General features: G+C 49.8%; 1 protein-coding gene across 1 annotated transcript in view; it reads left to right on the top strand.

Annotated features, from left to right (window-relative positions):
• Positions 1–2,187: 2,187 nt before the first annotated feature.
• Positions 2,188–25,617, top strand: part of Lrrfip1 (LRR binding FLII interacting protein 1) — a 129,588-nt gene continuing 106,158 nt past the window's right edge. The window contains exon 1 of the mRNA XM_038338315.1: positions 2,188–2,283. Coding sequence (XP_038194243.1) covers positions 2,188–2,283 — 96 coding nt within the window. The remainder of the gene's footprint in view (positions 2,284–25,617) is intronic.

Below are 25,617 nucleotides of genomic sequence, written 5' to 3'. Positions count from 1 at the left end.
ACCCAGCTTAATCCCTGTGACAACTCATGCTAACCTCTCTCCCTCAGAAGCCCTGAGTCCTCACACAGACTGGATCAGACCCCTTGTAACTTCCAAGGCTCCTGCAGGGCTTACCCAGTGAACAAAGAGACCCAGGGTGGGAAACTGGATAGGGTTCAGCTATACATTGGCCTTTATGAGGGCTGCCCTGGTTCCCTTCTCTCTTTCCCACGATCCTTTCTAAGGTGGCATTTGTGTTTAAGGACATCAGAGGTGGTCTTGAAGATGAACATAGTGGCCCCGGACGCCCTTAGATCTATGGGGTGTCTTCTCTCACTGCTCTGAACCAATCTGCTGATGCTATTGTGTGGGACAGGAGAGCGCTGCTGGGAGAAGGTTGCTCTCAGAATAAAAGGACCAGACTCCTGGGGTGCCAGGTGGGCCGGGCTGAGGATCTAAGGTAGAGGGAATGGTCTTAGGTATCAGGCAGGCTTCCCCCAGAAGGAAGATGCTGGAATTTGGAACTGGCTTTGGGTAAGGAGCACCCGGCATGTCCTTTGCCTTGAGAGGGCAGCACCAGGTTTGTGTCCTTTATGGTTGTGCCTAAGAACCTGGCCAAGCAGTTGGCAGACTGCAGGTGCAGAGCAGGTGTACGTGAAGAAACAGGTTGGTGGGACACATCCTTCACAGACATGGGGTCACCTCAGTGCCCCTCTGTTAGGGAGATGATGAGCCGCCCTCAACTGGCCTGGGCAAAGAAAGATAAATCCCGTGACTTCTAGCAGGATTACATCACTAAGGAGTATGGGGCCCCACAGGGTACAAAGATGGCATAGGCGATTCGACCAACAGGTATCTCCCCTGTGCCTCCAGTGTGCCAAGCAGTGCACCAGCTGGGTCTACGCACACCCTGAGCAATGTAACCAGAATCCCTCACTTCTCACATGTTGCTCTGTTCATCATCTTTTCCCTGGCATACTCTCCCAACAGCTTCCCTATCACTGAGGGGTCTGCTTCTTGTCCCCTTCAGTTTCCACATGGTGTTTCTAAGGGCTCACACCCTGTGGCCATACAGCTCAGGTGGGAAACACATTAGAAAGTTAGCCATCCTGATCCCAGTGGGGACAAGGCTGCCACCAGTGACTTCTGAAGGTTAGTCTTTTTTTTTTCTGGGCCACCCTCCCTGCTGTCCTCCCCCAAGTCCAACCGCCTTGAATTTCACCCAAACTTCGAATATCTTAATGCCTTTCCCAGCCTGAACTTTTACAGGTGCCCTGTCTAGTAAAAAACAGTCCATGGAGCACCAATGGAGACAAGGCAAGGCAGAAGAACTTGGCTCACCATGCCTACCCCAAGATAGTCTTCTGTCCTCCCTAGTGGTGCCCATAGAGAGGTACAGAGCATAAGTTTGCACTGGAAGCTGGATCTTTCTCAGACGCTGGAGATGCACTAGTCAAGTGGCCAGTCAGGGGGCAGACAGCAGGCAGACAACAGGCGATGTGAGCAGAAAGACAGACAGCAAGAGAGCCCTATACTACTGCATACTCTCCCAGGATGGATCCGAGAGCCCAGAGTGCTGGGAGGTCACTAGTACCTGGGCTGATCCCAGAGCAAGACTCTCCACTCCCTGGGGGGACTTTTATCTCAACTGGCTGAAATAAGGATGCCATAACCTGGTCCCATCCCTCAGTGCCAACTGTTCCGGATTATCCAATCCTCTGAGAGTTTTTGTATGACCCCAGTAGAGGTTACCACTCAGCAGCCCACTGTTCCAACCATGCACGCATCATGCCCAGATCTGTGTTCTGGTATTCCAATAAATACATCGCCTCCACAATTTGCTACGTCTAGGTCCCTGCCGGCCCCTATGAGGGCTGCTCGTTTGTGGGTCTCTGCTACTTTTAATATTCTCTGCCTCTGCTTTAGCCCCGAGTGCCCCCTGCCCCGTCACCCGCGTCTCTGTCCCCCAGCTTTCTCGTCGCCACCGCTTCAGCATCTCCATCACCACCCTGCGTCCCTGCGTCTCAACTAGCGGTCTCTAGGGTACCCGCATATCCCAGTGGTCCCGGACCCGGCCTCCCGCGTCCCCCCGCGTCCCCAGCCCCGCGCCGCTGACGCCATGACGCCGCGGCGGAGCGAGGGGCGGAGCGGGCGGGCAGGCGAGCGCGGCTCCGAGACCGGTCCCGCAGCAGCTGTGCACCGCGGCCGATGGACATGGGTACGCAGGGATCGGGGCGCAAGCGGCTCCCCAACCGGGAGCGGCTGACGGCGGAGGACGACGCTCTGAACCAAATCGCGCGCGAGGTGAGCGAGGCGCGGTTACAGCTGTCAGTGTCCCTCGTGGTCCCCAGCCGTCCTTAGCGGTCCCCAGTGGCCGCGCTCTGGGCCCGGCCCCATGGGGCAGAAGCGCTGGGCCCGGCTCCCATCTAAGGCCTGCGGACTACTCCGCGCCCGCCACACGCCAGTGGCGCTACTGCCCTCAACCCCAGTCTCTGGTCCTTGTGGGCCGCTAGTCCCTGGGACTGGCTGAACCGGGCCACCAGGGGTTCAAGGTAGCAGGGTCCCAGTCCAGTGGGGACCCAGTGCCCCCATTGTACTGGGAAAGGAGGTTAGACCAACCCTGCTGACCAGTGGCGGCCCCAGAAGCCACATGGCCTTGCTGAAATGGTCCCAGTTGGTTGGCGACCATTGCCATAATAGGAATCAGCTTGGGGATAACTTCAGGGTCCCGTGTCTAGACCACCCTGAAAGCCAACCTGGAAATGATTGGAGGCTTGATAAAGTTTCCTGGACAGTTTATTACAACGGCAAACCCGTTTTTTAATGAATTTCTCATGTGGCAAAGGAGGGCACATGGGTGTGCGTGTCTGCACAAACGCCCCGTTTTCTCCCACAAAGATGCAACCTTCAGGCTGCAACAGCATGCGTGACACGTGGAAAGACTAGAACAAACTGGTGGCAGCATCTCTAGGGGAGGGGCCGACTGGTTAACGAAGGGTGGACAAAGGAATCGGAGACATTTCTATGGGTTTTCTGTTCCTTTTGGGTTGAGTGTCCTGTGCTCATACTGACTTTAAAAAACAAAAAAGTCAGTGCAGGTGAAATCCAGGCTCCTTCCATCTCTTCTGCTCAGGTTGTGATGGAGAGTTAGCCCACATATTATTTCCACATGGAAAAACTTCCCAACAGTTTAGGCTGTGGTTATATTGGACTGGTAGTGGCTGGGATCTGCCCAGGACTGGCTCTTCCACTTGGTAGTCTGGAATACCTGACTTCACTTTTGCTGGTAAGTGGATCTGTTGTTTGCAGATCGCTGAGTTGAGAAACGGTTTTCTCTGTACAAGATAGGAGAGGGCTTTTCAACAAACTCCTATCCATCCCCTGAAGCCCACTGTACAAACTCTATCTTCTCTGAGGTTTTTTGACACTTAGCTCTCCAGTGTCACCCTAGGCATAGGTCCCGGCTGTACCTGGTGCAGTTGGCAGAATGTGCTGAGTTTACCTGCAGTTGGTTACCTGTAGGAGGTGTTAGCCAGGCAATCAGTATCTTCCACCAAGGGCTCATTAGACAGGTGGACAGTAGGTGATTAATGGTGCTGGTTGCAGAACCTTTTACTATAGTTAAATTCCTGGTTACAACAGTCTCTTACATGGGTATGTAACCACACAGCAAACAAGTGTCCCTGGGAGAGCCAGAGTGCCCCACAAATCCCCATGATTGCAGGACAAAGGAATGAGAAGATTGGGAGTCCCATAAGCCAGTCTCTTATCGGCTAGTTGTTATAAAAATAGATTGGAAGCAGGGGCCAGGGAACGGTTCTGCCTTGCATCCAGGGCGCTGCAGTCAGCAGTTATAGAGACAGGCAGGAGTCAGACCTGAACTTCCAGGCAGGACGGACCACTCTGTACTAACTGTGCTAGTCTAGAAAAGCTGTGCTCCCCAAGCTGTGCTCCCCAGCCCCCTCTCAACCCTGTTTTCATCTCTGAAGGAGGGACAGACTTCCTGAGGCTGTGGGAGACACAAAGGAACAGCGGGCAAAGTATATCCGACCAACTAGGGAAATGAGTGCAGCCCCCGCGGACCCCCAGCCTCCAGTGAAAATCAGCCACAGATGTGGCCCTTACCCAGACCTGGGGCAGTCATTGAAGAGATTGCAGGGAGCAGGTGATGCTGTCTGCTCTGCAATTGAATTCTGTTGCCCAACTGTGAAATTAAATCAGTACTCAGATGGCAACTATCTATTCCCTCAGTTTTTGAGCATTCTTATGAACATTAGCCAAATCATCTCAGGTTTGGAACTTTACAGTTCACTCTTTAATCCGTGATATGTTAACCAACTGCCTGTCCTAAACACACCAGAGTTAGGAGGGGAAACTGGCAAGGATTTGGATCAAAAATGAGTCTGGCAAGATGAGGAGAATTCTCTTGTGATCCTAGCACCAAGGAGTCTAAGCTGGGAGGATCCAGAATTGGAGGCCAGTGTGGGCTACATAGTGAGACTCTATCTACAGGTTGGGATCTATAGACCCACAGTGCCCGGAGAAGACACGATCTGATAGGAAGGGCGTGGAAGGGCCGGAGAGTTCAGAGTGAGAGAGAATTCCAGCTAGCAGATGGGATCAGAAGCTGCTTCCTGGAGGAAATGGCATTTTGAGTTCTTGAAGGATGTGTCTACCAGCCAAATGGTTTGGCTGCCAGGACAAAAACCCTGACCACTTGACCTAGACAAGGGACGCATACCAGTAGTGTACAAAAATCTCAGGGGAGGTAGGATTCCCCTCCTGCCACTGCTTGTGCCTCAACACTGCAGGCTCCTGTATGCTGGTCCCATCCACAGACAGAAGTGGTGTGTGGGAGTTCACTGGCCTGAGGCTCAACAAAAGGCATCTTCCCAGGTTGTCGCTCTGAACTGTGCTGTTTCCTCTGCCTGCTTCTCTCTAAAGAAGGTCTCTATGGCTCTCCTGCTCCAAATTCCAAGACCACAGATTGCTGTCTTCCTGTGAAGTCCCTGTGGCAAAAGGAGACAGGACTACCCGTGCCTATCCTGGAGCTGGGGAGGGCTAGCTTGCCCTGAATTTTTTGGGACGTTGTACAGGACTAAATGGTGGTGAGGTGGTTATGAAAGTGGCAGGGGGGCAGGTTGCCTTCAGGAAGACAAGTGGAGATTCTGGGTCAAGGTCATCAGGAGGCCTGAGCCATAGGGGCAGGGGACCCACCCAGTGGAGTGGAATAGGAGTTCAGTTCTCTTGGGGGTCTAAAGTTTTCTGCAAAAGAGGAGAGACTTTTAATGCCCCCTTCACAGCCTGCCTTGTCTCTCCGTGTCCACAGGTCCTATCTGTCTCCAACCCAGCAAGTAGACAGGTTGTCATTTAATGTGCCTCTGGCACATCAGCATTGATTGGATCATTGTTGGGAGGTAGAATTCTAACATTATCCTGGGGAAAGGGGGCTGCCAGCACTCTTCAGACATTAAGACATGGCCTGCTTTCTGGCAGAAGCATGCGAAGGCTGGGAGTGCCAGGTTTCAGATCTGGTCGGAGGTGCTTCTGAAGTTCTCAGGCCAAGTCTCCCCTCCTCCCACGTGGGACCTTCTGTCAGGGACTTTGGGAGTGCCTGGATTTTCCCTTCAGCACGCTGCCCCAGGCTGTTCGGTGTCCTCTTTGGGCCTTTCCTGCCACAGCCACAGCAGCTGACTTCATCTGGGTTGTCTGTCATGAGCTGAGAGAGGCATCTTCTTGGGTGGTGAGTTGGTCCCTCCCTCTGTGGCCCACAAGAGATGCCTTTCCTCATTCAACAGGGCAGGGCAGGAAGGGGGAGGACAGTCCATAACTGTCCCTGAAGCCTCTTGTCCAAGGAATCCACTCTAAGTGAATCCTCCTGGCATATGTTCCAGGAGCATTGGATGTTAAAAGCTCAGAGCCAACCCCCAACTTCACCTTCACTGGAGCAAAGCTTCTGGTGTGTGGCAGGAGAGGTCCCCAGTCCCAGCAGGGCTCCTGGGAGAGGCAGCCTGCAGCCATTATTAGCTCACACGCGTGAGAACAGAGAATGTCACTCTCCCGTTCTGGTGACTTTCTGCTGTGGGCTCACAGCAAGATCAGGCTGGCGGTATGTGTGTATGTACACCCTGATGAGCCCACACGCCATCCTGCTTACCTCTAGGGCTCTTGCAGGAAACCATAAGCAGCCACATGTCTGCCATAGGCTCCTCTTCTGGGGAGCCTGGTGTGAGCACCACAGCTGTACTGGGCAATCCTATGAAGATAGTCCTTCCACCTGCTCTCACCTTTCATCCTCCCATATATGCCTCGGAACTCAGCCCTGAAGTGAGCCTGCCTCTGCGCCTTCTCAAACCTCGAGGCCGTTGAGATTGTGTTGGGTGTGCTCATAGGGTTAGCCCATTTGAGACCCTTTCCCTCCACTGCCTTTAGCATCAAGCTGGCCTGGTTTTCTTGGGTTGAGGAGTCTGGGAGGAATTCAGCTACCCTGACATACTCCTGGCCTCTGTCGTAGTCCCCAGGTCCCATTTCCCACTGTGGCAGCACAATGAGGCCCAGCTACTGCCTGAATGTGACAAAAAGAAGGGGTCCTTTGTGCTACTCTGCCCCTTCCCTAGAGCCGTCAACTTTGTGCCTTCGTTTCCCAAGACTGGTCAGCTGATAAAAACCTAATAGATGCTGACTGGCTGTGCCATCCATGGTGGCTAGTGTTTCGCTGCCAGGGAGTGATGGTACCCCACCTTCCCTAGGGTGGGGAAACATGGTGGCTGTTCATTGCTCATTGTGGAGAACTTCTCCACCTCAAATACTAATGAAGCCACTCTGGGTGGCCTTCCTAAGACAGACATTGCTCTGGGGGATGGCTGTCATCTGTGAGGTGTTATGAATGGCAGAACAGGAGTTCCTGGGCCTTTCAGTGAGCTTTCACTGTTGTGATTGCCAAGAGATGAAGGAGGCTAGAGAGGATTCAGAGCCTTGGCTGGACAGCCCTGCTGTCTCTAGTGGCCTCTGGGCCCCACCCACAGCTATTTCTATCAGAACCAGCTGTCTCTTCCTCCATCTGTGGGGAGTCTGGGTGATTCCTGGCTCCAGGCTCAGGGTGGGGATTTTTCTATGAAAGGATGAAGAGACTAGGGTGGATGACCATGGCCCCGGACTGTAGATCCCATCAGAGTGTGGGGCACAAAAGGAAGAAGGGGGAGCACAATGAGCCGGCCGTTCTCAGGAGTTTGATCCCACAAGTGTGCTGAGTCCCATCAGAAAAATAGAACGTTTGACACCCCATCCAATACTTCATTGCGGAAGACATCCTACGGTCTGGCCAGCTTCACCCGTGTCTGGGACAGCTGTCCCCAACTGACCTGTGAGCTCTCAATGTAGGCTTTCAGGAGGCAGATACTGCCTTCCTATGTCCCAGGCCTTCTTTGCTCACTCTTAACAGCTGTAAAAATTTCACTTTTATTCTAGCAAATGTGTGATTTTACCTTAGCCACGTTCTCAGGTCATGATCCACACAGTTCTTTTAATCATTTTTAAAATATAGGGGTTTTTTTAATGTATATATTTGTGTGTACCTGTGTGAGTTTATGTGTGTCATATGCATATAGGAGGCCAGAAAGCGTTAGGGCCCCTGGAACTGGAATTCCGGGCAGTTGTGAACCACCATAGAGGGTGCTGGGAACCGAACCCAGGTCCTTTGCAAAAGGCCGAGCTATCTCTCTCTTTCCAGAGCTGTCCTTTTAATACTTGTCAAGCCCTGGCCCTTTCCTGGTGGGAACTCTCCCGTGGCTTCTTACCTCACAGTGTGTGTTGATTTGAAAGCATGAATAATGAACTCAATAGTCACCAGTGCTGCCTCGGTGTCACAGTGGGGACAGAAATCAAAGCACTGCCCCTTGGCATCATTCAGCCAAGAGCCAGTCCGGGTTTCTGTTCTCTTCTTTGCGCCCTCCGTGTCTTCTGTTCTCCCTGACTGCCTGCTGTAAGAGTCTGAATCTGGGCCTGTGTCTGTGTCTAGGTGACTCACAGAAGGCCCTGCTCTGTCTTTTATTGAACAGCACAGAAAGCATCCCATAAGGGAGGAATGAGGGACACTTCACAAAAGTCTCTAACTAAGTTTACCAGGAATTGAGCCACAGACTCCAGCTGGCCCCAACTAACAGACAGTATCACCAACAGAATTATTTTTAAAAATATTTATTTATTATGTATACAATAGTCTGTCTGTGTGTATGCCTGATGGCCAGAAGAGGGCACCAGACCTCATTACAGATGGTTGTGAGCCACCATGTGGTTGCTGGGAATTGAACTCAGGACCTTTGGAAGAGTGCCTGCTCTTAACCTCTGAGCCATCTCTCCAAGAGCCCCTCACCAACAGAATTATTTATCACCATATATGTGTGTGTGTGTGTGTGTGTGTGTGTGTGTGTGTGTGTGTGTGCGCGCGCGCGCTACATTAATGGTGGATATTCAGCTTATAAGATTCTTTTCAACCTATATTTGCTGGTTTTTAGCAAGGGTTATCATAGCACACTCATTGCTCTCTGGGTCAGGGGCATGGAAGAATACATAATTTAAGATTACAGGTATGTATTCATTGGCTTTGGTTGTGACAGCTGATGACATGGGAAACCCAAGGCAAGTAAGATTGATCATTACATTATTTTCTAAATAAACAGACAAGCTGAGCAGACAGTAGAATAGCAATCTTGAGTCTTACGTGACCTCAAGATATGTATACTGAGTGGTTTTGTGTGTCAACCTGACACGAGCTAGAGCCATCAGAGGAAGGAGCCTCAGCTGAGGAAATGCCTCCTTGAGATCCAGCTGTAAGGCAATTTCTCATTTAACGATCAATGGAGGACAGCTCAGACCATGGTGGGCAGTGCCATTTCTGGGCTGCTGGTCCTGGGTTCTATAACAGGCTGAACAAGTAAGTCTTGTGGGAGAGCAAGCCAGTAAGCAGCACCCCTCTATGGTCTCTGCATCAGCTCCTGACTCAGAGAAACTACCCTGATTGAGTTCCTGTCCTGCCTTCCTTCAGCAATGAATAGCAATGCTGAAGTGTAAGCCAAATAAACCCGTTCCTCCTCTGCTGGCCCCAAACTGGCAGAAATCTGCCTGCCTCTGCCTCCCGAGTGCCACCACCAGCCAGCTCAAGGTATACTATTAATTGGCTGTGAGGTCCATCAAAAGTTCCAGTTTCTAGAATATAGAAGATATTTTCGTAAATACTGCATTGGCACAGCCCTGTAAAAGACAAATATTTTAAAGGACCTGTACGTCCCTGAATGCCCTGGTGAGTATCATCATTTTCCCAAATAATATGTGTGTAAATAGATAGTCTACTATTAAAATAATACTTATATAAATACTCAGCCAGGTGGTGGTGGTGGTGCATACCTTTAATCTCAGCACTTAGGAGGCAGAGGCAGGCAGATTTCTGTGAGTTCAAGGTCAGCCTGGTCTACAGAGTGAGTTCCAGGGCATCCAGGGCTACATCCACACAGAGAAACCCTGTCTCCAAAAAAATATATTCTGTTGATTTATCAAGTTTAGATGTTGTCTGTTGGCTTTCTGGGTTGAAGAATCAGAGTGAGTATCCATAGACCCAAATCGGGCCTCTCTGTATCCCTCTACATCCTCATCCTGTATTTCCATGTTGTGGGTTAAATAACATGCTCACTGGTGCAATGACAGGTGGTTAAGGGTATGGACACGAGAGTCAGGTCTCATGGGTTCAAATCTGTCCTCTAGTCATGGTCAAAAGCAAATTACATAAGCCCCTGGGCCTTCCCATACATACAGTAAGGAAATGATAATAGTCTACTTCCCATGAGGTGGTTGTGAGGGCAGATGAAAGATGTCATGTAAAGATCTCAGAACAACGGTCAAGTGCACACAGTCGGCGTTCAGGCAAGGCCAGTAGAGGTGACTGTGCTGCCTCCTACAAATCACTGTGGCTGTGGGGCCAACTCACACAGCTTGCTTGTTTTCCTAGAGTTATTTCAATTGCTCACCTGTCCACATATCTGGTCTGTAATTCTTCAGTCTTAACAGGACTCTTTATGCCCCATTTTGTAATATAATTAGAAAGTTAGATCATCATGCAATTCCATTTATTACCCACAACCCATCTAGTTAGGTCTGGGAGCCCCAGGCTTTGCCCACCCCAGTACCCACTCCCCTTTTACAGCTCTGAAGGATCCTTTTGCCCTTTCGGGTGGAGGGGTTGAGTCCCTGTTTCCTGGATTGTACATTATCCTTCTTGGATCAAAACTTGTCTTGTTGGAACACATCCATTTCAGTCGCTTTCTGAACAAGAATACCTTTTCCAAATATTTACACATCTAAAAAATCCTTCTCCCCTCCCACTTGATTGATAGTTTGGTTATATATAGAGATCTGGGTTAAAAATAAGTTTCTAAAGAATGTCAAAGATTTCTCTGTGTCCTTTGAAGCGGTGCCCGATTGATATTGTTGGTTGAAAAGAGCCTTGCACGGGAAGAGAAAGTGGCCCTCCGTCTTCTGTGGGGGAGAAGACTGCCGTCTGCCGACATCCGCTTGAAGAAACGCTGACGGAGCCCCAGCAGAGAGGTGTGGGAAGTAGTGTTGGCAGATCTGCCAAGGATTTGCCTGTGTTACCTAATAAGTCAGCAAATCAATGTGGAAAAGTAAAATTAAAAGTGAACTTCTACCGTCCTCTCAATATTTCTTCCTGGTTTATTCCAGCATTTTGGGGTTGTTCTGAGAATGTTAGTGCTGTCCATGGTTTCGGTACTGTAACCTGCTTTTATTCTCTGGATCCGGAGGCAGTCACTTTGTTCTTAGTATCCTGGGCTCTTCTCATATGTATTGACCATGACTGGCTTCATTCAGTCTGGACATGGTGGCTCTCCAGTTCTGAGGTTTCTGGGTGTCCCCATCCCACCAGCTCTCTTCTCTCTTCTAGGCATGTCTATTGTCTGCTCAAATCTTCCCTTTCTCCCCCCTACACTTCTGTCTTTTGTTAGATTGTCTGGGAGAGTATTCAAAGGAATCTACTCCTACTAAATATGCCTAAACTATATTGAATTTTAATTTTTGGAAGCATCCCTCCTGCGCCTCATCATCTTTCTTCTCTGTGATTCTTCATTTTGAAATTTGTTTTATTAGGTACTTATTTTTATTTATCCATTTATTTGGAGACAAGGTCTTATTATGTAGCTGTAGGTGGACTGTGACTTGCTGTGTGGATCTGCCTTGAACTCACAGAGAACGGCTTGCCTCTGCCTCCCAAGTGAGGGGATTAAAAGTCTGTGCCACTATGCTTGCATCACATTTATTTTATACGTGTGTGCCTACGTGTGCAGGCGTGTACATGCCATGGTGCATGAATAGAGGTCAAAGGGTAACTTGTCGGAGTCGCTTCTCTCCTTCCACCTCGTGAGTTCCAGGGATGACAGGTTGTCAGTCCTGGAACAAGTATCTTTACCCACTGAGCCATCCAGCCAGCCCTCTTTTTCTTTTTAATCTGTCTGTCTGTCCGTCTGTTCTGCCCCCCCCACACACACATGCTCAGAGCCTCATTATGTAGTCTAGGCTGGTCTTGAACTCACTATCCTCCTGCAACACAGATAAATTGCTCATTAGCTTGTCTTTGCCAATAGAAAAATAAAGTGCCAAATTGGGTAAGAGATGAGAATTTTACAAAAACCTAAGGTTTTTGAGTTGGATGATGGGGACACATGCAGCCCTTGAAAAGTAGATGCAGGAGGATTGCTACAAGTTCAAGGCCAGCTTGGGTTACATAGCAAGTAACGGGATGACCATGGTTATCTATCAAGTCCTTGTCAAAAGAAGAAAGAAAGAAGGAAGGAAGGAAGGGAGAGAGGGAGGGAGGAAGGAAGGAAGGAAGGGAGGAAGGAGAAAGAAAATAAAATTAAAGAAAGGAAGAGAAGGGACCGGAAGGAGGGGAGGGGAGGGGAGGGGAGGGGAGGGGAGGGGACGGGAAGGGAGGGAGGGGAAGGGAGGGGAGGGGAGGAATGGAAAAAGGGAAAACCCAACCAAAAACAAAAAAAGATTTTTCTGACTTCGGGCATCAAGAACCTTTCATTCATTCATTGGTTTGTTAAGTTCCGAGGACCTGAGCTACACCTTACATAAGACAAGCACCCAGGGAGTTGGGTAGGCAGAATGTGATCTGGTCTTGACCATGGATAAACTCTCAGGTCAACAGCATGTGAGAGCCAGGGACAGTCAGCATCGTTCTGGGCGCTCTCAGGATTTCCGCTCCATTCTCGGGGTGATTCACATAGCAGCGCTGACCCTGTTAATATAAACAATGCCAGGGGCTCACACACGGTCCATTCTGCTTTTCATCTCTATTCATGATGCACTGCCACCCTTGTCCTGGATTTAGTTTATTCTTTTCTGGTTTTTGGTTTTGGTTTTGAAGACAGGGTTTCTCTGTATAGCCTTGGCTGTCCTGGAACTCAATCTGTAGACCAGGCTGTCCTCAAACTCACCGAGATCCTCCTGCCTCTGCCTCCCGAGTGCTAGGACTAAAGTTGTGCACCACCATAATTTGAAATCCCAATTGAGTTTTCTCAAGCCATGGTCTGGCACTGAAGTGGAGAGGGATGGTAAAGGGGTAGCCTGCAGTGGGACTTAGCCTGAAACACGCTTGTGGGAAGGGCACATCAGTCTTCATCCCTTCCCTTTGTCTGTGAAAGAGGACTGGTACTGCCAGGGTAGTGGTGGTCTATGTGACGTATGTGTGGGATATGTGATAGAGGATGCCATGTGGCCTTTAGCAGGTTCTACTGAAAGAGCTGTGGACAGTTACTGCCTGCAAGTGGCTCAGGGAGATCGTCAGGAGGCCTTGGTGCTTTGAGTCCAGTTGGGATGTAGCCAGGGATCCAGGGTCAGGGCTGACAAGGCTTCCTCCTAGGTGAAGGGATGGGTGGGTGTGAGGAACGAGAGCACAGAGAGGAAGGATGGGAGAGAAATTACAAGGAAGATAACCGCCGACCAGGAAGAGACATGCAGGCGGCATCAAGGACTGGTTAAATGAACTTGCGGTGAAGATGCTAATGGCTGTGGCATTGCTTGCTTGTGATGGAGTAGCACTGTGTCACCCAGGCTGACCTCGAACTCAGGATGACCTTGAACTCAAGGTCTTCCTGCTTCAGAATGCTGGGATTACAGGCATGCACCATTCTTCTGGCTTCGTGGATGTGGTTTAACTGTGTGCGTGCGTGCGTGCGTGCATGCGTGCGTGCGTGCGTGCGTGTGTGTGTGTTTGTGTGTGTGTGTGTTTGTGTGTGTGTGTGTGTGTGTGTGTGTGTGTGTGTGTGCAGTTAGTGTCCACACACTTATGGTCTTCCCTGGCTCAGAGTATGGGAGCTGGGGACTGCTAATGAGCTGGATATAAAAATGGGGCTGATATTTTGAAGGGGTTTTGAACGGTTCTAGAAACTTTAGGAGATGGTGCCTAGCTGAAGGAATAGACCAATGAGATGTGTCTCCAGAGTCTGTACTTTGTCCGAGGGCCTTCCTCTGTCTTTCATTCTCTGTTGGTGGCCTGCCATGAGGTAGGAAGCCTTGGCCACAGGGTCCCACCACCATAGTCTTCGACCTCTCCATGACCCAGGATCAACAGCGCCAAGGTCCATGGACTGAGTCCCTTAGGTTGTGTGTGTCAGGTGTCTTGTCTTAGTGACAAAATATCCCCTGATATTGTTCTCTGCACAAAGGACCCCTGTGTTTAGCATCACTATTGTTTCTTGGTTCTCAATTGAAGTCAGCAGGAGGATGCACACAGGCTTTCCTAGTGCCCCATCCTTTCATAACCTAGGCAAGTGCCTGTCTTGGGTGACTTCCTGAAGACCTGGCCTCTGAAGACTGGACTGTTCCCAACTGTTTATCTTTGGGCTTATCTGACCTCTGAGAAGCTACTAAATTACCACCTTATTTTTAACCCTTGCCTCTAGCCAGCTGGAGTGGTTGCCACACGGGTTGCGATGAGGTGATGGCCTTCCACCTCATTTAAGTTTTCAATATCTTCTTTCATACTTTCATTTTAGGTTGGGGGTTCCTCAGCCTGGATTCTATTGGTTCTGGGGACCCGATGATACCATGGAAGGCTCAACAACATCCCTAGTTTCTGATCAGCAGATGCCAATAACTCCCGCCTCCTTGGTGGGGAGGAGGGAACATCTTTCCAGACATTGTCAGATGGCTCCTGGGGAGAAGAACACTGATTCAGGCGTTGCGCCACCCCCTCCTCCTCCCCCACCCCCACCCCCGCCTCTGCTGAGTCTGTGCCTTGAGCACAGAACCACTGGCCTCCGCTGTGGAAGCCTAGACATTCCACTTGGACTCCGTCAGGGTGAGCTGCTGTTCTCTGGGGCAGGCAGAAAGCCTAGCCTATTTTTGGTATTTTCTCCATCGGACCTCTTGGAAAGCCATAGAGAGGGGACCATCGCCTCTGAGGTGGAGAGAAGGTTGGGCAGTTCCAGAAGATGGCTGCCGATTCTGGAAGTAGAGGTCTCCATGGCAGATTTGATGGTGCTTGCCTGTGTTCCTGAAATGAGGTAGCATTGTCTGTGGGGGCTGCTTTAGCAATACATCACAGACTGAGTCGTAGTAGCACAGATGCTGGTAGACCCGGATGCCACAGGTTCAAGATCAAGGCATAGTCAGGCACAACCTTGGTCTGCTTTGTCAGCTGTCCACCTGAAATCCAGCTATGACGTCAAAGGGAAAATGGGACACTTCCCAACTCAGTGTGACATGTGAGGTGGGGACTGGGTGCCACTAATACTCCGGCCAGATTATCAGGACAAAGATATTGGGCAACAAATGATCAATGGCATCCACCTTTCCACAGGATTAAAATTATCCCCATGCCTCCTACAAAGACACATAGCTAAGCATCTTAAAATAGAAGCTGGGTCACTGTCTTGCTCAGGGTCCCCTCCCCATCACTCTTGGGTCCTTGCAGCTCCTATCACGGCACCTTCCTGACATCTCCATTATTCCCAGAATGCACTGTGCAGCCTCCATCCACTTTTTCTGTTGGCTAAGAGGCATTTATTTCCAAGGGAGGTTACAAGCCTCTGTCCAAGTCCGTGCATCGGTGGATGGAGTGGCTTTTCTGGATAGCCCATTCTTCATCCTCTCAGCTCGCCAGCTCTCAGCACGCTCAGAAAGTGCAGTCTCTCTGCCCTGTAGCCTTCTCAGAGTTCTGCAGCAAAGGGCCAGCCACCCCAGAGACCACAGCTGTCCCTGTGGCCAAGACCTTGGGCTGTTTCCACTGTGAGAACTTTTCATCCTAACTCCCCAGCCCAGAAGCATCTTCTGAGAGATTCCCTGAGTCATCCCGAGTCTTTCTTGGAAGGTGCAGCCTTGACCATCAACATTGGGCTCTGTGGTTCCCACACACCAATTTTGCCATCCCTGATGAGGCCACAGAGTCCCTGAGCCCCAGTGTATCCACCCGAGGGATAGAAGCTGTAATAAAATCATGGCACATGTGAGTTAATGTGAACGTCAGACCTGGGGTGAGCCTGCTGTCAGTGCACACATGCTCTGTGGGGGAGGTCTCCTTACACACCCTCCGAAACTACACAGGACATCATGCTAGGCACAAACATATGTGTGCAATGGTCACATGCCTATCACCTGTGCTTAAAGAGGTAGAGGCCTGACTCCTGCCCCCTAGCTCATAATGCTTCTCGAGACTGACTCCAAGCTCCTAGTTCCCCTTGAGACTCCAGACTCCAGCATCCAGGTTTTCCCTCGGGCTCCAGGCTAAAGGTTTTACTCTAGGACCCAAGCCCCACTACAAGCACCAGGTTCTGCTCTAGACTCCTTGTTCCCTTCAAGACTCCAAGCTTTAAGTTGCTCCAGGCTCCAGGCTGTTTGACTGGGTTGGGGGAAGGCATCATTGAGGGCTACCAGCCACCTGTTTGCCTCCCAGAATTCACATGGATGCAGAAGGGAACATATTTGGACTAACACACATCAGCCCTAAAGGGCCCCCAAAGGTTTCAGGCCCATCTCTGACTGTTGCTGAGCATAAGGATACGGGGCAGCATGCTCGTTGGTTTGGGAGACTACACTGATTTTGTTTGTTTTGTTTTGTTTTGTTTTTGACTCAGGGTCTCTCTACATATCCCTAGCTGTCTTGGAATTTATTATGCAGACCAGTCTGGCCTTGAACTCACAGAGATTCACCTGCCTCAGCCTCCCAAGTGCTGGGACTACAGGCGGGCACCACCACTGCCCAGCTTGCATTGCTTCTATAAAGCACATTCTAGGCCTCCTTTGACAATGCTGTTGCTTTCCCCTATGGCTGAAGACCCAGCACAGGATGCTCCTCAGAAGAGAAGGAACTAGTTGGAAGTGTGGTCAGAAGCACCAAAGCCATGTACAGATTGCCGGTATGGCCTTCTCTTGCTTTAAAAGCCCTGGTCCATTCAGGTCCATGTGTAGATGGGGAAGAAATGGATTGGGGTTACCATTACCATGGCAACCACAGATGCCCAGGAACATCGGGATTATACCAGATTGTCAGGGAAGGGCCTTGGTTAGGCTGGAAAGACTGTCCCCAGCCCACTCAGACCTCCAAGGAATGTCTCCAGTCTTACCTGGTAGGACTCGTTTTCCTATGTGGGTGTCCAGTCTTTACATGAGGAAGAAGAAAGCATGAACCTTATGTTACATATGAGAACCACAGGGTCCTGCCCCCCAAGACCAGAGCCTAACACACAGGGGCTTATTCCTCTCTCTTTCTCTTACGCCCTCCTTCTCCCCCCCCCCATATTCTCTTCCTACTCTCTTGTACTATACAGATGTAAATTGCATATCAAAGCCACATGTTCCTCATGGGATGGAGCTGCAAGCGTGTCTGCTAGCTCGTCCCACCCCTCAGATGTGGCTGCCATAGGACCTCTCTGAAACAGTAGCTAGAAAGTTGCTTAGCTCCACTCTCAGAAAGCAAAACCTGTTGCAATGGAGCCTGGAGACATGGCTTCCACTTCTGACCCAGTGGTTTTCAAACTGTGGCCTCCAGACACAGGGTCTCCCTCAGCTGGAAGCAGCTAGAAATGCTGGGTCCAGAGCCCTGGGTGGGGCGGTGTCTATGCCAGTACACCTGTTAGGTGTGGGGAGCCCTGGCTATCAGGACTGTCTGCTTGGGGTGATGGAGGACCAGCGTCAGCCTGGCTTTCCACTGAACAGTGCAGCCTCTTGCTTAGCAATGCATTCAGTTGTGATTCTTGCTTTGACCGTAAACCCAAGGCTGCCAAAAGCTTCCTGTTGAGGAGCTGCCCGTCACAGCTCCTTTCCAAGGTGGAGTCAGGTGGGGGCCCCAGATGCTGAGTTCCAGGGTAGGCAGTGAGGCAATGAATGCCTGAATGAACAAGTGGACTTAGCTTTACCTCAAAGTAACATTTGAAGGATCGACTTTTTTTTCTCCTTTCCTTTTTTTCACTCTCTTCTTTTTGTCTTTTTGAGACAGGGTTTCTCTGTTTTACAACCCTCGCTATCCTGAAACTCACTCTGTAAACCAGGCTGGCCTCGAACTCACAGACATCCCCCAGCCTCTGCCTCCTGAGTGCTGGGATTAAAGGCGAGAAATCTACTTCTTAAGAATGAGCTGTGTGCCGGGCAACAGTGGCACACACCTTCAGTCCCAGCACTTGTGAGGCAGAGGCAGGTGGATCTCTGTGAGTTCAAGGCCAGCCTTGTCTACAGAGCAAGTTCCAGGACAGCCAAGGAAATCCTGTCTCAAAAAAAGCAAAACTAAAAGCAAAAACAAAAAGAACTAACTGTGTATCATTTGTATACATGTAGCTGAAAATTTCCCAAGTGCCTAAGGGTAGCAGGAACCAAGCTGTGTTGGTTCTGAGCTTTGGTTCACTGCACTTTGGCTTGTGATTTGTAACCTCATCCATTTCCATGTGACTAGACAGAGAGGGGACAGTTACAGCAAGACACAAACCCCTTTTCCTGTCCACTCCTACAATTCTTCCCCTCTCTGGTGCCCCATTTCCACAGCTTCCTCCCTGGCATTGGCCCACTGGCTTCCTTGTAATGTTGCCCGGAGGGAAAAAAAATCTCTCCAACAATCCAGGGGCGGGGCCTGTGACCTCACTGGGGGCTGTGTGGGCGATCAGATTGCCTTGCACACTGCCTGTGTGTTGAGATCCCACACCCTAAAAGGGCATTCATTGTGTCCAGGAAGGCTCTGTCTCCGATGGTGGCGCTCACCCAGGGGCTGAAGTCATTTGGATCCTGTGTAGAACATTCTCCTGTGCGGCTGCCCTGCTGGGGCGAAGCCCTTGAATTACAGGAATTTCGATGTATTAATAGGCCCTGCCAGGTGCAATAAATAGCTGCCTGTGCCCGACCTTCACCTCAAACGGTGCTGCATTGCTGAGAAGCCCTGTGGAGCCCTGGAGTAACAGGACACATAGGAGGGAGAGCTTCCCTGAGCTAGAGGCAGGCGGCAGTGAGCTGGGGCCCTCAGATAAAACCAAAAAATGAATAAGATGTTGAAGATGTGTCTCAGGAAAGCAGAAAGTCACTTAGGCTAATCTCTTCCCTTCCCACACAGTGCCGGAGATGGAACCCTGGGCCTCTTGGCACAAGAGACAAGGTTCCATCCTCAAGCCCTAGCCTTAACCCCAGCCTGGTCTTCGATGCAAAGCGTAACCTATTTTTGACAAGATGGATTTTCTTTCTTCCTTTTTTTTCTAAAGCTCTTCTAGTCCCTTTTTATCTGAGATAGAACACTGATTAAAGGAGAAAAGGTTTCTGCTGGCTCGCAGTCTTCAAGGTCTCAGTCTCTAGTCCGCTGGTGCCGTGGATTCTCAGCCTGTTTCAAGGGAGACAGCATATCAGACAGGCACGGCAGAGGGGCTCTGCTCCACTCATAAGAGTCAGGGAGCAGGGGCTGGGAGAGAAAGGCGCCAGGGATAAGATGAACCCTTCCAGGGCACCCCTTCCTGTGACCTACTTCTTCCAAGTAGGCTCCACCTCCTAGTGCTCATCACTTCCCAGTAATGCATCAAGTTGTGAATCCAGGACTGGGGAGAGGACTCGGTCGGTAAAATGCCATGCGAGTGCCAGGCTCCCCCACTGGAAAATTAGTGTCCCTCTCCCAACCCTGTTTCCTGGAAGCCGATTACCCACCCAGTGTCCGTTCTGAAAAGAGAAGATAGGCTCACATCTTAGTGGTGTGTTTAGGATGCTTAAAGAGCAATCGTGAAGGCTGTGCCAAGGGCCTGTGCTACCCTAAAGCATTTGCCAGTGAATCTGTGACTGCAATTTATTCACTTTCCTCAGTGTTAGGAATTGAACTCACTTATGCATAAGAGGAAAGCGCTCTGCCACTGAGCTATATTCCCAGCTCTCACTTACTTATTTTTGAGACAAGACCTTGCTGCTATGTAGCCCAGGCTGCCCTCCAACTTGCAGCCATCCTCCTGTCTCTGCCTCCCAAGGGCTGAGATGTGACATGTACCAGTGCACCGCTATGTTCAACTGCATGTAATTCTGTGTTGCTTTTGTTTTTTTACTGTCAGTGGCAATCATGGGTTATCTGGTGTCACCAAAGAGTTTGAGGGGGTGTTGTGGAAAGCCCTGGAAGGCCACTTCTGGACCTGGCTCTCAGCCCTGACCGTTTATCCTCATTCCTCCTAGCTGGGCTGTGAATGAGCCTCCAGAGGCCTCTGCTCACCACTGAGATCTTGGATTCCCGGACTCCTTCCTGCCCACACTGTTTCTTGCTCCTCACCCCAACCCCCAGCCAGCAGCAGGGAAGGGAGAACTCCCAGCAGCTCCGTTCTCTAGCTTCTGCCTCTGCAATAACAGAGAACTGTGCTTCCCAACACGCAGGGCAAGAGTGTTGCCTTGGCAGGTCGTTTTGTTGACTTCATCTTCTTCAAGGGGTGGGGCAGGTCACTGTTTGAATGAAGGTCGTCTGTAATGATCGGAAACACTGACAGCTGCCTTGACCTTCCCTCATTGTCACTTAGTAATCTCCTCATTTACTCGCTCAGCCTGAGATGATGGAACTTTCAGGTTCCAAAAGCACAAGTGTGCCATTGAAGGGATGCTGCTGGCTTTCCCGTTAACCATGCTGGGGATGGAACTCAGGCCAGGCACATGTTTGCCTCAGATCCTCACCCCCGCATGCAAGCATTTCTTGGTAGGTAACATTCAAAAAGAGCTGTGCTTGGTGGTGGTGGCACAGGCTTTTAATCCCAGCACTTAGGAGGCAGACTTGGGAGGATCTCTTTGAGTTCAAGGCCAGCCTGGTCTACAGAGTGAGTTCTGGGACAGCCAAGGTTGCACAGAGAAACCCTGTCTAGAAAAACAAAAGCAAAAGAAAAGGAAGAAAAAGAGCCTTAAAGGCAGAGACTGAATGCCTTTGTGAGCCACAGTGTATCATTCAGTGTACACTTTAAAAAAATATTGTTTCTTGCTTCTTGCTGTTAAAATGAGTGAAGATAGCAGCATAGTATGGTGGCTCGTGCTTATAATCGCAGCAGGAGGATTACTGCAGAGTTTGGGGCCAACCTGGGCTTTCTAGAAAGTTCCTTGTGGGGTGTGGGTTACAGACTGAGACCCTGCCTACAAAACAAAACAAACAAAACCAGAGGCAATGGAATGGCTCAGTAGGTAAAGAAAGGCACCTGCCACCTGACGCTCAGCCTGATCATTTGAATTTGATCCCCTGGATCCACATGATGGAAGAAGGGATTAGACTCCTACAAGTTGACCTCCCATCCTCCATAAGCCCCCTTACAAGCAAATAGACACATACATACATACATACATACATACATACATACATACATACATACAGGATTAAATAAATAAATAAATGAATAAATAAATAAATAAATATTATTTGTAAAAGACTGGCAAGATTGCTCAGTGGGTAAAAGCACTTGCTACCAAACCTGATTCCCTGGGTCAATTCCCAGGACCCACACATTAAAGGAAGAGGTCCAGCTCCAACTTATCCTCTGGCTTCCACAGGCATGCTATGGTATCTGCACACTCTCGTGTGTAATCACCCATGGGCATGCACATACGCACACTCAGAAAAATGCTGAAAAAAGTTCAAAACTCAGACAGGGAATAAAGAAGACTTTAAGGGAAAGTTTGGTGGGAAGGAGGAACAATGGAGTTTTTCCTTAATAATGGTGAGCAGCGGGTGAGAGAGCCCAGAAAGTGCAGAGAGGCCTCAGAGAGCGCACACTGGGTGGCAGAGACTGCACTGTCTCCCAGTAAAATGCGCCTGGGGCTTATCAGGTTCCAGGTGTGCCAAGCATGGAGCCCCTCCTGCCAGCCCTGGGCCTCACTCATTGGAGCCTCTTTCCTTTATCTTAGCTCTGTTTTCCCCTGGAGAGAGTCCCAGGAGATAGGATAGCAGACGGAAGAGAAAGTGATTCTATCTACTGGGGGGTGTGCTTATCTGCTGAGGGAGGGACTTGTGCTTATCAGCTGAGTGGGGGGACTTGTGCTTATCTACTGAGTGGGGGGGGATGTGTACTTATCTACTGAGTGGGGGGGGCATGAGCTTATCTGCTGAGTGGGGGGGACTTGTGCTTATCTACTCAGTAGAGGGTGTGTATTTATCTACTGAGTGGGGGGCTTGTGCTTATCAGCTGAGTGGGGGACTTGTGCTTATCTACTGAGTGGGGGGGGGATGTGTACTTATCTACTGAGTGGGAGGCGTGTGCTTATCTGCTGAGTGGGGGACTTGTGCTTATCTACTGAGTGGGGGGGGGATGTGCGCTTATCTACTGAGTGTGGGGGACATGTGCTTACCTATTGAGTGGGGATGCGCTTATCAGTGGGGGGGGGGACATGTGCTTATCTACTGAGTGGGGACATGTGTCTGTATACTGAGTGGGGAGGCACGAGTTTATATACTGAGTGGAAGATGTGTGGTATGTGCTCTTGACCCTGGACCCACCCATTAAATCTGTACATTGAAGGCAGGAACCGTGTGATGGTGGGAAATGTTGTGCCCCTCTCCAAAAATCCCTGTTACATCCCTTACTGCCCTGTGGCCTCATATGAGAGGGGGCCTAAGGAGGTGACTAAGAGTGTCAAGCGTAGGCACAGGTGCCACCAAGTGCATCCATCCTACTTCCAGATTTTTTGTGATTTTTTTTCTAAAATAAAAGCTTTCTTATAGCTGACTGTGGCAGGCTGTACAGGATACACACAGATTTTGGTTAGTGTTTAATTCTTGGACCTTGGGTCCTCTCTCCCTACCATGGTGCAGAGCATTCCAAGAGGCGGACATTACACTGGTCTCAGCATCCCTCGCCTGTACCCATCAGAACAAGCAGCCTTTTTCTTTTATTTGCCCGTTTGTTCACTTACTCGTTCTTTCCCTCATTCCACAAAGACATTTGTTTTTGCTAGACTCCTTCACACCAACATGATGGAGCCAGAGAAAGACAATGAGAGTGTGGCTCAGTGGTTGAGAGCACTGGCTGCTCTCCCAGAGGATCCGTGTTCAATTCCCAGCACCCACATGGCAGCTCACAACAACTCCAAGATCTGACACAGTCACACAGACATACATACAGGCAAAACACCGATGCACATAAAATAAAAATAAACAATATATGCATATATACATATAGGTGTTATATATACAGAGAGAGAGAGAGAGAGAGAGAGAGAGAGAGAGAGAGAGAGAGAGAGACCTAGTCAATGACTAGGCCATACGTTTAACATCCCAGCACATGGGAGGGAGGCAGAGACATGAGGTTCAAGGCAAGCCAGGCTACACAAGCAAGTCTGAGTCCAGCATGGGCTACAAAGGAAGATCTGCCTCAGAAAACAAAACCAAAACAACAAAAAGGAGCGTTCTTGAAGCCCAATGACCCGTCTGTCCTCTGTGTAGATGGCACTTGCCCAGGCTAAGGGTGTGAAGAAGAGACGGGCATGGTCAGTGCTGAAGCAGCAGACCAGGCTGATGTAGTGGCCCTGGAAGAGGAGACTGTCCCTGGGTGGGACTGGAGCAGGAGGGTTGGCAAGTGACATCCTCTGCAGATTCCACCAGTACAGCCCATGTGGCTTGCTGGGGACTGACGTGGAATGGAGGAGAAAGAAGTGTCACATGAACCAGGGGTCAGCCCTCAAATGCGTGTGAGTGTTGAAGCTTTACCCAGAGGAGGAGGGAGACTCAGTGCCGTGCAGTTCACCTGAGAATTTGCCTGGAGCAAGTTCAGGACAGGAAGAAATTTCCCTCCAAGTCTTGAAACTAGAAATCCCTTACCCTCACACGATCCCACTTCTGGAAATGATCTTGCAAGGAGATATTTATTCAGAAGTGTTCACTTAAAGAGTTGCCTGGGGAACAAATTAAGACAAAAATCTCATTTATGATAGTTACCCAGCGTCGTAAACTGCCCAGGAATAAGTGTGAGGCAAGGAAAGAGCTGTATATTAAAAACTATAAAACATCGAGGAAAGAATTTCAGAAAGACACTAATGGTTGGAAAGATGTTCAGTGCTCATCGAGTAAAATAATAATTCATATTGGGGCTTGAGAGATGGCTCGGCAGTTAAGAGCATTTGCTGGGATTATTTGTCATAACCAGAACCTGGAAACAACCTAAATGCCCCTTGACCAAAAAAATGGATAAAGAAGATATGGTACATTTACACAATAGAGCACTACACAGTGGGAAAGAAATAACGACATCTTGAAATTTGCAGGAAAATGAATGGATCTAGAAAAATACCATATCTGTGAGGTAACCCAGACCCAGAAAGACAAATATAGTATGTACTCACTCATAAGTGGCTTTTAGACATAAAGCAAAGAAAAAACAGCCTACAATTCACAATCCCAGAGACCCTCCTAACAACAAAGAGGGCCCTAAGAGAGACATACATGGTTCTAATCTACATGGGAAGTAGAAAAAGACAAGATCTCCTGAGTAAATTGGGAGCATGGAGATCATGGGAGAGGGTGGAAGAGGAAGGGAGAAGGGAGGTGAGAAGACGGGAAGGGAGTGGAGAAAAATATATAGCTCAATTTAAAAAATTTTTAAAAAAGAAAAAGAGCATTTGCTGCTCTCAAAAGGGGCCTAAGTTCAGTTCCCAGCGTTTATAGTGTCTCACAATCATCCATAACCCCAGTTTCAGGGGATTCAATGCCCTCTTCTGGGCTTCGTGGGTACTGCAGTCACAGGCCCCAACAATCCCACGTGTTATATATATCCAAAGACTATGAAGTCAGTGGGTCAGAGAGATATACACTCCCGTTTACTGCGCCATTAGTCACAGTAGCCAAGTTATATCGGCAGATGATGGGTGGAGAAAACAAAGCAAGCTGAGTGGCAGTGGGACACCATTTCAACCTGGAGAAGAAGGAAATCCTGTCCCTTGCAATGAATATGGAGAACGCTGAAGACAGAAACGAGCCCAGCACAAAAGACTGACCGATCCCACATAACTCAGGATCTACAGAGGTGAACTGGCAAAGACAGAGAATTAACCTTGGTGACCAGGGCCTGGCAGGTAGGGCTTTGGGATGATGGTGGTCTCAGGATAATGTTTAGGAGAGCATAGAGAAGTGAGACATTCAGGAGACAGAGCGTGGCGTCTTTCTTGTGGTGCCGCTGAGTGAAGAAAGCGACACCCTGGCTGCTTCCTGACCCCACTGGGAAGCTGTAGGAACAACCCGTGGAACTTCTAGGCAGAGAGTGAAAGAACTCCTGGGAGTGATTTGGCTGTGGAGATTGCTCAGGGTAGACCATAAAACTGGTTTTAGGGGATGATGACTATGTCCTGAGTTAGAGCGTCTGGAGGTGGCGCTGCTTATGAATTTACTAAAAGTTCTTGAATTGTACTCTTGGAGTGGACGGATTGTTCCTGGTCACAGTGTTGCTCCTCTGTGTGTAGCGGACAGGGCCAGGCAGCATGCCCACTCCCCAGCTGGGGCCTCTGCAGAGGAACAGCCTCAAGACGTGGCTTTCTAGAAATAGCTCTGAGTCGGCGTAGACTTTAGAACCATTTGTCACCTCAGCCCTCATTCCTTTGCATTTTGTCACTTAGCCTGGCCTGCCACCAGGGTGTGTTGGGTAGTGCACTGCTTGGGATTTACCAGAAGTTCTTGGATTACACTCTTGAAGATGGGTGTTCCGGTTAGCAGATCTACTTCTGAAAGTGGTTCACCCTCACCATGCAATTCCTTTCCTTCTGTGTCTGCCCCCTCCCCAATTTGGATCATGTTTGGTTTACCATGAAAATGGGGAGAGGAGCGGTCGGTCCTGCATTTATAGTCGCTGGGGGTGTGTCCTGCTGCATACCCATCAATGCAGTTTTACAACACAGAAGCCTTTTAGTGTAGCTCAGGTGACCACAATAGTGATGACTTCCTGAGTGGCCCTGCTCCATTCATGGCTTCCCAGTAGTTGGGGACATTGACAGCACTCCAGCAGGAGACCTTACACCGGACCCTGCCACCTGTGCTTACTGTTAGATCAGCAGCCCTAGAGAAGACCTGGAGGCAAGCCTGTCTCTCTGGCCCAATCTGTCACTCAGGGCTAGCCTAGGCTCACACTTCCTAGGCCAAGTCGCAAGGACTAGGACCAGGCAGTGTATTGA

This window comes from Arvicola amphibius, chromosome 8 (genome assembly GCF_903992535.2).
Source record: "Arvicola amphibius chromosome 8, mArvAmp1.2, whole genome shotgun sequence".
Taxonomy (NCBI): domain Eukaryota; kingdom Metazoa; phylum Chordata; class Mammalia; order Rodentia; family Cricetidae; genus Arvicola; species Arvicola amphibius.
Note: the sequence above shows the minus strand (reverse complement) of the source record. Positions and strands in the feature narration are given on the sequence as shown.